At 39.1% G+C, this 14,868-nt stretch overlaps 1 protein-coding gene across 7 annotated transcripts in view; it reads left to right on the forward strand.

Annotated features, from left to right (window-relative positions):
• CLCN3 (chloride voltage-gated channel 3) overlaps nt 1–14,868 on the forward strand; it is a 70,825-nt gene that overhangs the window by 20,675 nt on the left and 35,282 nt on the right. Inside the window, exon 1 of one of the 7 annotated variants that reach the window (XM_056346217.1) lies at nt 8,732–8,944. The exons of 5 other annotated variants lie outside the window; for them this stretch is intronic. In XM_056346217.1, the coding sequence (XP_056202192.1) occupies nt 8,863–8,944 (82 nt within the window). In that variant the 5' untranslated portion in view covers nt 8,732–8,862. Of the gene's footprint in view, nt 1–8,731; nt 8,945–14,868 lie in introns of those variants that run through there. One more of the 7 variants, XM_056346256.1, reaches the window with a different exon arrangement.

Genomic DNA, 14,868 nt, shown 5'->3' on the forward strand with positions numbered 1-14,868 from the left:
TTAGTCTGAGCCTTCAGATTGTAGTTGGATTGGTGTGGCATTAGACTTTGAGGGATGTAAATCATGACAGTATGTATGTAGAGATTCAGTAACCAATTAATTTCTTGTTCTCTTAAATGTTTAAAAACAAATACTGACCATTTCAATTTTTTACAAATGCCACAGCCAGTTCTTTGAAAACTCGTTTATAGGATATGAGAATTGTGTTGGTTTTAGAACTTACCCTACCAACAGACCTTGAGTGGTCTCACTAGTCTCTCCTGCCAAAGTTGTATTTACAAATCTCGATTTCATCACTTTCCAAGACACATCAAGCTTATGCATTTCTAGCCTGATACTCTGGAAGATGGAATCATAATACTGTTAATTAATTCTTTCCTTTCTGGTATTATACAGTCTTGTTGGTTTCCTTCTGCAGCTCTGCTGAAGTGCTTAAAGCACACTGCTTTTGTTAACAGATGCTGCTGAGGCAGTTATTACTGACTTGGCAGCCTGGTGGTGTGTTACTAAGTATGTCCTTCTCCCAGGCATGCTGTATGAATAGCGTAAAATGAAGGAATGAAAGCAGAGAAAATGCGATGGTGTATATGTAGGTATGTGGAAAGAAGAGTCTGAAGCGTACAATAAAATAATTAAGTCTGATTTGATGGTAAAGTCTTTAGGTGATAAATAACCAATATTCACTACAGCTTTAATAATATTTCATTTATTCATTTTACCTTTGATTTGTTCTCTTAAGTCACCAAGGGAGGCAGATATGATTTTAACCAAATTTATGTCAGGCTGCATTCTTGTTTTCTACCTTTGAGGATATTCTTGCTTACCAGCATTTTAAAGTGAAAGCTTTTAATCTGCTTGGATTAAACAGAAATGTTATTCTGGAAGAGGGTATCATGATGTCCCTGAAACACAAGAACAGGTGTACTGGGTCAAACCACAAATCCACCTAGTGCAGCATCCTGTCACCGACAGTGGTCAAAAGTCAGTGCTTAAGGAAGAGTAAGAACAGGGTGAGTAAGTCATAGGCATGTGAGTACTTGTACAGCAGTTTTGTATGGCTAAGGGCCTCTCTCAACTGTGTAGTGGTTTTTAGAGTTTTAATCCTTATCAATGTATTTGTCTTGCACTAACTTTTTCTTGAAGCAATTCTTTAGCACCTGCACCATCCTTTGGCAAGCTCTAACAGCTTAGTTACGTTTTAGGTGAAGAACCACCTTCTCTTCCTTATTTTGAACCTAAATCCAGTATAAATACTGCTGAGAACAGCTATGACTGCCAGAGTCTTGCCTAGGCTAACACCGGCCTGTGCATTAACTTAGACTTCCTTGTTGCTCACCCTCATACAGCATAAATGTTTAAGCTCTTTTCTTGTTGATAGTTGCAGCTGTGAAAAATATTTCTGCTATTACATAAGGGTTTTAGGGGGTATTATTAGCTTATTAAAATGAAACTGCTGTTGAAAGAGCAAGGTTTGATATGACATGAGGACAGGGTGACCTGAAACTAGGCTGGCTTGATTATCTTGCCAAGTACACTTACTCTGATAAGGCCTATTATGCGTTGGCCATATGCATGTAGAAACTAACAAGGATTATCACGTGGATAGCATGGTGCTGTCACTGTGAAAGGTGGTAGTCCCTTTTCTCATTTTTAAGAGGAGAGTGGAAAGAATCATAGATTTAAATCCCAAGTTTGAGCAGTGATTTAATTAGAGAAAATCAGTGAGCAGGTATATTTATTAATCACTAGTGTGAGCTATCAAATTGTTAATAGCTTGTGTTTTGCTATACCTTTATACTCATTAACAAAAATTTCTTGTTGTCCTTGCCCTTGTTGTTTGTAGTGGTCTTGATTCTCTACAACAATGACTATTTTAAGAGCTCTGTTATTAGAACAGATGGTGAAAAAATTCTTTCTATTGCTACTTATTTCTTTCCTTCTTCAGTTACCTCTTTTCCAGGTTAAGGACTTCTGGTTTGCTTAGTTGGACCTTGCAGGTATTCCATGCTTTGAATCCTTTTCACTGCCCCTTTCTGAACCTTTTCTAGTGTCTGTAGCTTAAGGGGGGGATCGGAACTTTACATAGCATTTGAAAGATGGGCATGTCATGGTCTTACTCTGAACACTACAAATACTGAGCTCAGAGTTTCATGGAATTCAAATATGCCTGGCATAGTACAGTAGTATGTGTTAACAACATACAAAATGGCTGTTGGCACTGTGTTCATACAGCTTATGTGTGTATGGAGATATAATGTTCTTAAAGAGGGCAAGTAAGTTTCATACCTAGGGAGGAATACACGTTGGTGCTGTAATTTTGTCCCCTGCACATACTTTGAACAGCAAGTTGGAAATAGTGGCCAAAAATAAGCAGCCTTAAAACTGAGTAAGGGCAGTCTAGCAGAAAAAAGCCCATTTCCTTATATGCATTTATGTAAGAGGAAAAATAGGATCATCTTGGTAGCAGAATTTTGACTAAAAGGAGAAGTAAACTTTAGGAAAGCTGCTAAGTAAGCCAGGATCACTTCCTACTGATGCTGGATGTTCTTGATGAGTTGTAACTACAGTCTTAGAGTGGAGTGTGAGGAAAGGACACATACACAAAGGTGAAAACACAGTAGGACTTCTGTAGTAAAAGCCTACCCTGTAAAGAAAAAGAACAGAAAAAAGACAGAAAGTAGTTAAGAATCTCTTCAAGAATCAGAGAAAGTGACCTGTTTGCAGAAAAGAGCCAGCAAAGAGCCTTTTCCTTTCCAAGTCCTCCTTACAGGATTACTACAGTGAAACCAGATATTTTTAATGTCAGTGTAAAGCTAACCAATTAATAAAAAAAAAGGAAAAAACCCTCCACTCCTCACACTGATGGCTGTATGTAGTCTGTTAATGTCAAGGATTTTTTTCCAGCATCATTGGGTTATAGATCAAAAAGAGTGTGATGGACAACCCCAGAAAGAAGTGAAAAGAAAACTGAAGAGAGTAGTTTTGCTTTCAGTGTTTTGGGCCAAGATGTCAAAGCAGTCTTCAGGGACCAAATGCTTGAGGGTTTTCCAGTTTATTTTTGGTCTTGGGTATTAATGTTGCATCATGATTTCATTATTTCCTCTTATTCTCTGTTTCTTTCTTCTCCTGCCCAAAAGTTTTGCATGGCAGTGAGGAGTCTTCATTCCTTTTTTTATTGATTCCCAGTGAAGGTTGGGCTGCCCTGGGCGGAAGTCAGCATCCGAATTGAGTCTCAGATTTGATTACACAACATACTTGCGGCTCTGTGATCTGTTCTGCTGCATTCTGTTTGGTTGGGTTTGACTTCAGAGTAAAAGCAGCATTCGAAGTTATACAGTGCTGTAGAGGCATAATTCAAGAAGCTATTGTAGCCAGTGAAGAAGCAAGCTTATTAGGCTACATCCTGGAATAAAGTGTTCTCTGCTGGATGAAATGATTGTGAGTAAAATTAAGTAATTAATTTGTGGGAAACAGACAATTATGAAAAAAGAAACTGTGATCAAGAAGCTTTTTTTTACTCCCCTGTGTAATAAAATGCAAATATAAAAAAATGTCATTGTGTATTGCTACCAAGCACTTGCCTCTGGGTCTTTTTGACTTTTGTTTAAACCCCACCTGCCTTGAACTACTCAACAGCATATGCTATAAGTTTATGATGTTCTGCTTTAATTTTATATTTGGTTTAAAATTTTTTTCTGTCATTGTCTGCCTCATTGAGGCTTTTGATGATAGGGCAATGGAAGTGGCTTAATGGAGTCTTCTATATATAATCTGATAAATAGCTGGGAGCTTTTTGCTAACACCACTGGTCAGGCACAGTGTTCTAGATAATGCTGATGAATGAATTAAGTTTGGGACTCTAAAAGGTTGTTTTGTTTTTGTTTGTTTGGGGGTTTTTACAGTGTATTAATTTGAAGCTATGTATAACTGAATGCTTGCTCTCTTTTTCTCCCTCCTTCTTCCTTTTTCTGTGATTGCATCTTTGAGTTTTTTCATCTCGGACCTTGTCTGGGTACCAGAACTGGAAGAAGGATGTTTGTCCTTCCTTTATTGTCTTCAGTGTTCCCACTGCTGGCTCTGTGTGACCCAGATGAGAGAGCTGTATGATTTTATGTGGAATGAACAAAGTCAGACTGAAGGGGCTGCAAGATTAGTAAACTGAGACAAGTAAAAGGAGAAGTCAAGGTGGTAGAGGGATTAGACCTGGGCTTAATTTGGCTTCATGGATTGAGAAAAAGGGTAAAAGAAAGAATCGGGGGGGAGGGAAGGCAGGAGAATAAAGCTGGAAAGAAAAGGAATGAAGGAAAAGGAATGGGGGGCACAGTAAGTTTTGAGACGTTTTGTATATACTTTTGGTGCCCTGTTGTAAATGGATGCTTTCATGCCCAGCCTTCAACTGAGGGCGCATATGAGTTAAATTATTTTTCAGAATGGTTGGAGATGGTAGCTGTTTTGAGGAGTGCTCTATTATGTATCATTTTTCAAGAGAACATTATCTTCTAGCTCTGGTGACGGAGAAGCCTTAGTTTTGAATAGTGATAGGGGAAAAACATACAGTTAAAAGTCACCAACATATTTTGCATCACTGACACTAACATTTGTAATTATCAGATATGTTTTTGGCATCTCTTCTTACTTTAATGAAATAATTCAATATCTCCAATCTTATATTTGGAATTTCATAAAGGACACAATTTTCATTTTCGTTACCTGGTACTATGAAATTACATTCACCAAAATAAACCAAGTAATTGAGGGGATTGAGAGAATATGTTTGGTTTATATGTAACAAAGTGCCTGACTGTTTTGCTTAAACCTTATCTTTTTAGTATGAAATGGTGGAATAGTGCTTCAGAATTAAAGCCCTCCCTCCAACCTTGGGTAAGCAGGCCATCATACCTCAGTGATACTCCCCTTCTTTTCACTGGTCTTGTTCTGTCACCTCAAAACACCTTTCCCTGGATGTATCGGATGTGTCTAACCTCTGACTTTTTCTTATATTTTTGGAGGCTTTATTTTGACTGTGTTTCTTCTCTCTCCCTAAAAGGGAAAATACAAGGTGTGGAGGGAGGATTAAGGTATCTTTCTTCATATGCTTTAAAGGTGTGTCACCCATAGACATTGTGATATTTCTAGAACAATGGGCTTAAAGCCCTTTTCTGCAAAGATAGATGCATATAAGTGATGGTTAACACCACTGTGTGCCTGTTGAGAACCAGGGGAGCACTCAGATGTGTGAAGTTATTTGGGCGCGGAGGATTTCTGGGACAGAGGCTTTAGTCTATCATTGCTGTGATGAAAGCAAGCTGCTGTACAAACCTGCTGTTTACATATGAGCTGTTCTATGTACCAAATTGGCCATTTTAAGGGTTTCTCAGTCATTGAAAATAAGGCTATTGCAAGACTAATTTTAGGCCTTGCAACATGTGTTCATAATGTTATGTGCTCTGTAATACCCCAAATACCTAGTTAACCAGACACACCATTTCACTAACTACAATTTTGGAGTTTGGTGAACTGTCATACTCTTTTGAATATAACATTGTCAGTTTAAATCAGACACTATTTCAGACCATGTAGAAGAAGAGTAATTTGGAAAAACTAAATTGTATAGGCTTCTAGACGTTAAAAAGAAAAAAGACTGACTTAACTAGTTCAGGTTACCACACATAGTATCTGTCTCTTTTGGTAAAGAAAACCCACACAATGCTTTTCATGGTATCGTAGGAAAGAGAATACACACAGTGGTAGTGGTTATGAACAATGAGAACACAAGCTGCTTGTAATTGAGAAGGGAAAATGACTGTTCTGCTTTTAAAGACTAGACAAAGGGCTGTATTGCGCAGCCACTCTATAAGCAGTGACCTTGGAAGAGCTGTTGCAGTTTAGTATTAGGTGAACTCTTGCAATTTTATGTAGCAAATAAGAAGTCTGCAGTGCAAAACAGATACAACTTTGTGTTATTATTTTCCCTTGTATCTAAAGTTTATCCAGTACAACTTCCAACTACTTACACCTTTTATCTTTTCCAACTTGGACTTAATTTTTAGACTTATGTAGAAATTTTGCATGTCCCTTATTCCAGTGAACACGTTTAGGCCAACAAGTTAGCCATTTCTTTGCTGTGACTGCTTTTTATTATCAGCTCTAAGACATTCTAGGCCTTCAGTAACCACATCAGATTCTTAAATGAGCAGTGATTTTCCAGACTCTGTTAATACAAGTCCTTTATATCCTTTATTTCATATTCTCTTGAATATGGAGTTGAACTTAGTGTTGACTTCTATAATCGACATAATAAATGCACTGACAGTTCCTTCTTCAGGTTATAAAATTGTTGTTGCATTTCTTCCTGCTAAGAATGACTTTTTATTTAAAGACTTACAATAAGATTACAGACTTCTTTCCAGGTGCTGTTGAGATAAGGAGTTGAGAGTGCTCAGGGATTTCTGTTGTACTACTTAAATTATGCACATTACATTGACTTAAAGTTCAGAGGTGCTTAGGTTTGTTTTTTCACAGGCAAAAAGAAATGGTGAGAATGCATAAATGGCTCTGAAAGTCACGTCACTTTTGGATATTCAAGAGCTTTGATTCAGTTGCTCATGTTGAGAAGGTGATTGTGGGAGGCCGCTCTTCAAAACCATTTCCTTGTCTAGATGACAGCAAATAGAAACATCTGTTCAACCCAGTAGAAGACACCAGTATTTTAGAACAGAGTACCTGTGGCTCAAGGGTTACCTTTGTCTTGGAGGTGATAGTCTTTAAGGTTTGAAAATGTATTTTTGCTATATGTATGCTCTCCCCCCCCCCCCTTTATTCTCACTTGTTTTTGCATCTATAGAGATAACAGTATTTTCTCAACATTTGTATTGGAGCCATATTTTTAAGATTTAATACGTTGACATATGACGTAAATGTAGTATTCTTTTATGTCCTACTCTGTGCTCAAAAATATAATTTATGGTACACAGCTTGTGACATTGGCTTATAACATAAACCACTTCCTGAAGAACATACTTGGAAAATTATTCAAGAAACTAATGCACTGTAAGATTTTTTTTTTTTTAAAAAGAGTTGTCTGTCTTGTCACTTTGAGAGGTGAAAAGACCTACATAATAAAATTTCTTCCTTTCCTTGTGTCCTGCGTGAATGAAACGGATGCTGGGCTGTGTTGCTGCGGTCACGCAATATCCTCAACTTTGCCAAGTGTGAATAGTCTCAGTGATTTCACTGGGACCCCTTGGTTATGTAAATTATGTGTGTTTGTGTGTATACATACACATGTGCAAGATGTGTTGAAGTTTTATACTGAAGTAGTATATCTAAAGGTGTGCATATGCGTTTTCAGCTCTTGAGAGCATTTTTTTTAATGTAGTTTGACAAAAATTAATCTCTGCAATTTAAAGGATTGTGTAGTTAATGTATGACACATTTTACTGAAGTGGAACACTTAAACCAACTGAGAATAATAGATCAAGGAACATGATTTTATTTTACCTGCTGGAGAGGAAGGAAAGGAAAAACAATGTGCAGCTCTTACATATTCCATTCCAACTGAACTATGGGAATCTCATGTAAAATGGTTTTCTTACCAGTAATTGCAAGATAGGAGCAGCACAAGATCATACAGTAAACATAAATTAATATATGTATATAATAACAGCTGTTTCAGTTGTGAGCAGTTACATACTCAGCTTAAGATTTCCTATCTTTAGAGGCCGGTTCGTTGAAGTGCTCGGGTTTTGCCAAAGCTGTACCAGTCACTGTTGGATGATGTATCACCTTGGTTAGTATTCGTGTGGGTTGGTGCCCATTTTCAGTCTGCGGCTTTTAAAGGACTGGGAGCATTTTGTCAATGTCTGGAGTAACGCAAGCTTAAGTATGGACTTGTGTTTATTATGTTTTGTGCCCGCCCCCCCCCCCCCCCCCCCCCCCCCCGTTTTTTTAATATCAGTGCTGATACTATGCAGCTGTAATACCAGGATAATAATCACAAAAAAAATGGGAGACACCGTACAATTTTAGTTAGATATGTTTGAATCTGACTTCACTGCTGTAGAGTTTAAAGCTCTGCAGTGTGGAGCGGGGGGTGGAGGTGCAAGCGGGGTAAGCTGGCCCCGGGGAGCCGGGTTACATTGTTCTTCCTCCGTGGTAATCATGTTGATGTTTGAAAAGAGTAAATAAAACTACCGGGAGCCAGGCTTGCCCCCCACCCCGGTGCTAATACGTGAATTTTCCCTTCCAAAGACAAGGCGAGTGTGACTCTGAGTGGGTCTCTGCTGGTGCGGCTCCAGAAAGGCGAACAACGTGCGTGCAGATCCCGGGGTTGTTGGTAGCTTTGCCTTTCTGACGGAGCGGTGACCCCCGTGCCCTCGGTGGCAGGGCTGCGGGGTTGGCAGCTGCAGGCGTGCGAGGGAACTTGTTCCGCCGCTCGCATGCCCGGCCCCGAGGCCGTTCCCTTCGACGCTTCGCCCGCCGGGCGGGGCGGGGGCGCCGCGGTCGCCCCCCCCCCCCTTCCCCAGGTGGCGGCCGGGCTCCGTGCCGCCCGCCGGCAGCCACAGCCGGCCCCTCGGCTCCCGCACCGACCAGCGCTGCGGCCCGCGGCGGCGGCGCCCCCCCGCGGCGGGCGGGGCGGGGCGCGCAGGTCGCGGGGCCGCGCCCGCCGCCCGCGCAGCCAGTGGCAGAGGCTGCGGCCGCCCCGCGCTGACATCAGCGGCGGCAGAGCCGGCTCCTGCGCCGAGGCGGCGGCGCGCAGGCCGGATCCTGGTCAAACATGGCAGCGTCCCCCGCGGCCGCCCTTGTGTAAGAAATGCCGCGGCCCTCCTGAGCCGGCAGACGGGCTTCGGGTTCGCCACATCCATGGATGTCTCTGCCGATCCCTATCTGCCCTACGATGGCGGGGGAGGAGATGGTATTCCGCTCAGGGAGTTGCATAAACGAGGTACGCCGAATTTACGTTCGAGTTACTTGTTTGCATATCTGGATGTGTGAGACTGGTGTTCCGATATGAAGCTGATGTGTGGAAGGCTTGTTAATGATCGCACTGCTTTGTTTTGCCAGCCCGATGCCTTTTGTAGGAGGAGATCTCGGGTCTGGCTGGTCCCTGCGCTGTCAGTGACTGTTTTCTCTCTGGGCAGATTAGTCCTGCTTCACATCTTTTCGGCTTGTGACTCCATCTTCGATGTGTGGCAGTCTTTCCTTTTTCTCTCCCTCCTTTCCCGCCCCCCCCCCCCTTCTTTTTTTCTCTTAAATCAGTAAAACCATCTCATAAACAACACGCATCCCCCCCCAATTGTGGTTATGACTGACCATGACCAAATTGGCAAGAGTTTATTAAATAGGCTATTTTCATGCCTTTTGCTAACTTGAATAGGAGCAGTGTTTGTCTAGCTTTGAAGTTTCTGTACATGCTTTTAGACTTGACTCTTTGTTGACATCTTTGATACGAGAACGGAAAGCTATATAATTGCAATACCTCAGTTAAACCAGTATTGATGAGCTCTTAAGAAACTGGAGCTTTGTCATAGATTATTTACACCGTTGCTTGCCAGGAAGCAGATTTAAAAAAGAAAAGAGTGTTATCAGTGTTCAGGGAGGGGGGATCCTCTTTTGAGCTTGCCTTTTGTTTCTTACTGCAAATTTAAAGCAGAATACATTCTATAAAGGTCTGGTTTTATACTGAGAGAAGTTATGGCATGTGTTGGAATATAATGAAGTTATGCCTTCAAATTCTGAGGATATAAGTGTGGCTTTTTCTTGGTTGGATTTCATGGTTACATTTTCATGTTTAAAAACAGTAAATGTAGCAAATTCTCAGTTTAGTTTTGTATAAATCAGCTAATCTAAAATTACACAGTTATCGACGTTTATTGCTGCTAGTGATGGTATTAGAGAGGACGTAGGCTAAGAATAAAGATACGATTTACATTAATTTTCCCCCCATGTTAATTTCTAGTTTCACCTTTCCTTTTAAACACTTTATTTCTATAAATAAATTAGGTTACACTTTTTTTATGTTCATCTAGCATTTTTAGCTGTGTTTTAGTAGCTTACATAAAAGGTTATTTGTGGTGGTCTTTTTATGACTTTTAGGAGATTTTTCAGCATATGTTAAGAATATCAACAAGTTCCAGTATGGCTTATTTTAAGACAAGCATTTTTTTTCTAGGCCCTGATCATTAACTGTATAGCAAGTCCTGGATAGATCTCCAAGTCAGGCTTATGAGAAATGAAGGATGGTATTTTCTTAGCACATTTGGAAGGTGTGAATTGGAGATCTTATCAATGTATATAAATACGTGAAGGGAGGGTGCAAAGACAGAGCCAGGCTCTTCTCAGTAGAGCCCAGCGACAGGACCAGGGGCAATGGGCACAAACTACCAAAGCACGGGAGGTTCCCTCTGAATATCAGGAAGCAGATTTCTACTCTGAGGGTGACTGAGCACTGAAACAGGTTGCCCAGAGAGGTTGTGAATTCTCCTTCCTTGAAGATACTCAAAAGCTGTTGGGACGTGGTCCTGGGAAACCAGCTGTAGGTGCCCCTGCTTGAGCAGGGGTGTTGGACCAGATAACCTGCAGAGGTCCCTTCCAACAACAGCCATTCTGGGAGTTTAGATTTGTAGATAAATTTAAAGATGAAACCTGCAAAGGAGCCCTAACGCACTTTGAAACTCTGGAAGTTATGGCTAGACTTTGAAATGTGATCAGCTTTATATTTCTGGAAATTACCAGAATTTAGTTGATTTTACAATACAAAAAGTAGATATTCGCAGTGCAAAATGGTGTCTGGCACATCGGAGTATTGCTATTAAACATACAGTTTACAAATAATTTAATGAAAACAGTCAAGGGTTCAACTTGGTGTTCCCATTCTGGTGGCACCACTAGGAACCAACAAGAGAATTCCCAGTTGTGACTTGTCACTTTTTGCAGTTCCATTAAATTCTGTTAGGGCTTGTACTTCCTATATTCTAATACTGTATTTCAAAACCAGTGTTGTTGGTGCTTCTTGGGTTTGCTGTACTGAGTTTAGTTTAAACAAACAAACAAAAAAGAAAACCAAAAAAACAAACAACAACAAAATCCCAACAGTGTTCCCATAATCACTTGCAAATCTTAATTTGTTAAGTACGTATGACTCATAAGAAAATTGAGTCTCCAGACCAGTTTGTTCCATAGATTTCATCAAAATTTGTATTTCTTGCAGATTGACAATAATACCACAGTAATCTGTTACTGTCACCTAGCTGTCAAAATAAGACTTAAAATGCTAAAAGATAAACCCAGAAATTTAAAGTCTTGACATTTCTTTATTATCTGTGAGTCTAGAAAAGGATACTATCAAGATTTTTTCCTCATGTAGATTTCTGAGCATTGTAAGCAAGTTAGGAGAAAAGAGATAAAGGTACTGGGAGAAAACAAGCTTAGTTGTCAAAGCCTGTGAAATTCTTTTCCCTTATTTACATCCTGACAGCTCTTCTGTCCTGCAGAGTAATGTTCATGTCATGCAAAACTGCTTTGTAACATCAAAGCATTTGTTGCACTAATTGACTGCAGTGGCTCACCCTAAGTGGCTGTACCTCAGCAACGATGAAATAACTGGTTAAACCATTAGGGGTCTTTGAGGTTTAATTAACGGGCTTTATTAATCTTCGTTGTGATGAAATACAAAATATTATAATACATTATTATTAAAAGCTTGACCCGTTGGTTTACGGTAAGAAGATACTTTATTTTTTTCAGTGCAAATAAGCTGTAAAATACCACATGGAAAGATTTTTTAAATACTTATTTATTAATTGTGTTTATCTTTTAATTATAATTACTCATCAGTTTTCTCATCGATAAAAATACAGGTGTTACTGAATACTTCTTATCAGGATTTCCTTTAACTAGCTCTGTCCTGAGATTTCTTTTTATGTGGTACTAAATGCATCATTCCAGACCTCCTTATTCTCCATGATATAATGAAATAAAACTGCAGGAGCACAGTTCGCTTCTACTCTCTTCTCTGATAACTAAGAGAGTTAACAGTACTACTCCCCTCAGAGAGGGTTTTTCAAATCCCGATTTAGGATTGCATGTATCATAAGTAACTGACACATACGCTTTTTCATAAGAGTTTGTTATATAATAATCCATATGCTGGGATATATGTTGTATTAAAAAATAAGTAATTTATGTTGCTGATTTCTCTGCCCTTGGATTTATTTTTGCATCATTTTTGCTAGCTGGACCATTTTGAAATTTCCAAATAATGAGTTATCTTGTTTGTCTTACAATTATTCACAGACATGCTCACACTTTTGGATTTCCCTCCTGCCTTTTGTTTCCTAAGTAAGCATTCATTTTACCATTCCTTAAAAATTTGAAATCTCTGCAATAGCAGAACATGTATAGTGGCCAGGCTACCAGCAGCAAAACTTGAGCTTCAGCAAGAATGAGGGTTGTTAACTCCCTTTTATTTGTTACTTATGCATAAGTACGTCTTGAATTTTAGATTTTGCATATCCTCAAGCAAAATTAATGAAATACTGTTACACTAATAATCTGCGATTGAGTCAGTAGCTAGGAGATGTGAAAATTACGTATATAAAGAGCACACCAAACTTACTTATGACTTAGTTTTAGTAAACCTAAGTTTTCTGAGAGACAAGATAACTCACAATCTCATTTATTGCACACCAGTCACCACTGCATGTAGGTGCAACTCCTGTTGCTTACACTATACTATTAACAGTAACACTGGGGAAACCACTCTATTCTCCCCCTCCAGTTTCACCTGCGATCATAAGCTGTGGGGGAAAGGATGGTTAATAATAATCCTAGGAAGAGTCAGATGCATACTGAGCCAGTTCAGATCCTTTAAGTGGTAGAAAGTTACACTTTTGTATTTTAGGCTGCATTTCTGCTTATGGGCCTCTTATGTTTAAGAATTAGTAATAAATCAAAAGCCATTAGAGACCAAAATCCTCAGTGTGACCTTTGAAGTAAATGGGTGTGGAAGTTTTGTACGCATGCTCAGAGCTAGAGTTTGACACTGTAATTGTATTGTAGCAAAGGAAGAGTAATAAAATTAATTTTTAGACTAATCGGAGGTCCACAGAAAATGTGATTGATTGTTACAGTTGTCTAACATTGACTGCTTTGAGAAGAAGCATTACTTGAAGAAACTCAACATGGTTATGGCACTGAATTTCTGCTGCACTTTGTTCTAAGGTTCCTAGTACGAAAAGGGGATAAGGATTTTCAGTTGAGTTTAATGTATTTGTCTTTGGTGATTAATGTGAAGTACCATGACATATAACTGCAGTTTGTTGTAGGTAGTCACAGGTGATCTGTCTGCATATGCTGTATGACTGTTAAGGTTCTCTATTAGGCATGTATTTTTCATTTTAGGAAATAATTTTGAGGTGTACTGTTATCTGAAATATTAGAAAGCTAATGAACAAATCAAGATTATGCCCTCCTTGGGCCTGAACATGGCCTAATTGGGGTAATCATATTAGCAGAATTATTATTTTTGTTGCAGCCTGTCTTTGTCCTCCAAAACAACGTATAAGTAAGTAGCTCTTATGTACATGCAGCAGCAGTGCTTAGAAATCTAATTATTTAAATTTCTGTTGTTCTGACCCTTATTGCCTTGGCGTTGTTAGATGATAATTACTTCCCTTTTGTAATGTTTGCTTTATCTAACTTCACGTGTCTTTATACCTTTTATTTTTCTCATCTCCTTCCTGCACTGTTCATCTTATATTTACGTTGTAAATTTAGTAGTGTGGGGATCCCCATAACTCTCCACTTGCATATATGAAGTCCCTATTCATTGTAGATGTAATAAATATAATTAATTCTGGTTTTAAGACTACATGAAAAGAAATCTGTAACAATAAAGCCTTTTTTTCTGCTGCACCATAGAAACAGAAGTGTTTCTTCCACCTAAAGTAAAAAGCCACAGCTATTTATGTTAGCTTTTTCTTTTTTTTTAATTATGTACACATTGAGCAATACTTGACATCTGCTTTGCCGCCTTCTCAGATTCCTGTGCATTTGCAGTGGACGCAAGTCTCCAAAAGCCTTGGTTTAACTCTGAGGTGCTACTATTCAACTTTCATTTAACTCCTACTTTTTAAAAGGTTATTTGTAAACCCACAGGTTTTTGTTTGTGGTGGTTTTTTGGTTTTGGTTTTTGTTGTTGTTGTTTTTTTTTTTTTTTTTTTTTGTAGAAGAAGTAGAGGGAAGGGGATTATCACTCAGTACTTTGGTAAAGCATTTTATTTATTTTCTTGTTCTTCCAAACTTGCTCTGAGTCTTCCTGTTTCCCACCTATCAGATACTTTCCTGTTGATTTTTTTTTTTTCAGTTTGTGTATATATACTTTTGTCATTTTTGTATGCATTTTGATTGTAATGCAGAGATCAATTTGTGCTTGTAAGCTTTTGGTGCAGTTTAGAAGAGCCAGCTGCAAAGACAGGCTTAAAATTCAGTTACACGCAAAGGGGAACGTGTTACTTGATTACATAGATTTCAAAATCATTAAATCATCAGCGGTAGTGAATGATAGCAGTCTGGCATGGCATGCTGTGCCTCTGATTCTGAAACTTAAAAATTACCTCTAGTCAGGAAAAGACAACAGTGCTTAATGACTCCTCTTGAGTGGTTACAGACAATTTAAATAAACTGTCAATTGTTTCTTGTCTTTCTTTAATTGAAAGCCTCATATTTTGAGGTCTGAACATGGAGGCGGAGGGAGGCTGAGGCACTAACATGTAATTTGTGTATACAAATCTTCTTTGTTACAAGTGTAAACGATCCTTCTGGTGTGAGTTGGGTTCCGGTTGCTTCCCTGCCTCCATTCTCCTTGCC

This window comes from Falco biarmicus, chromosome 1 (genome assembly GCF_023638135.1).
Source record: "Falco biarmicus isolate bFalBia1 chromosome 1, bFalBia1.pri, whole genome shotgun sequence".
Lineage (NCBI taxonomy): Eukaryota > Metazoa > Chordata > Aves > Falconiformes > Falconidae > Falco > Falco biarmicus.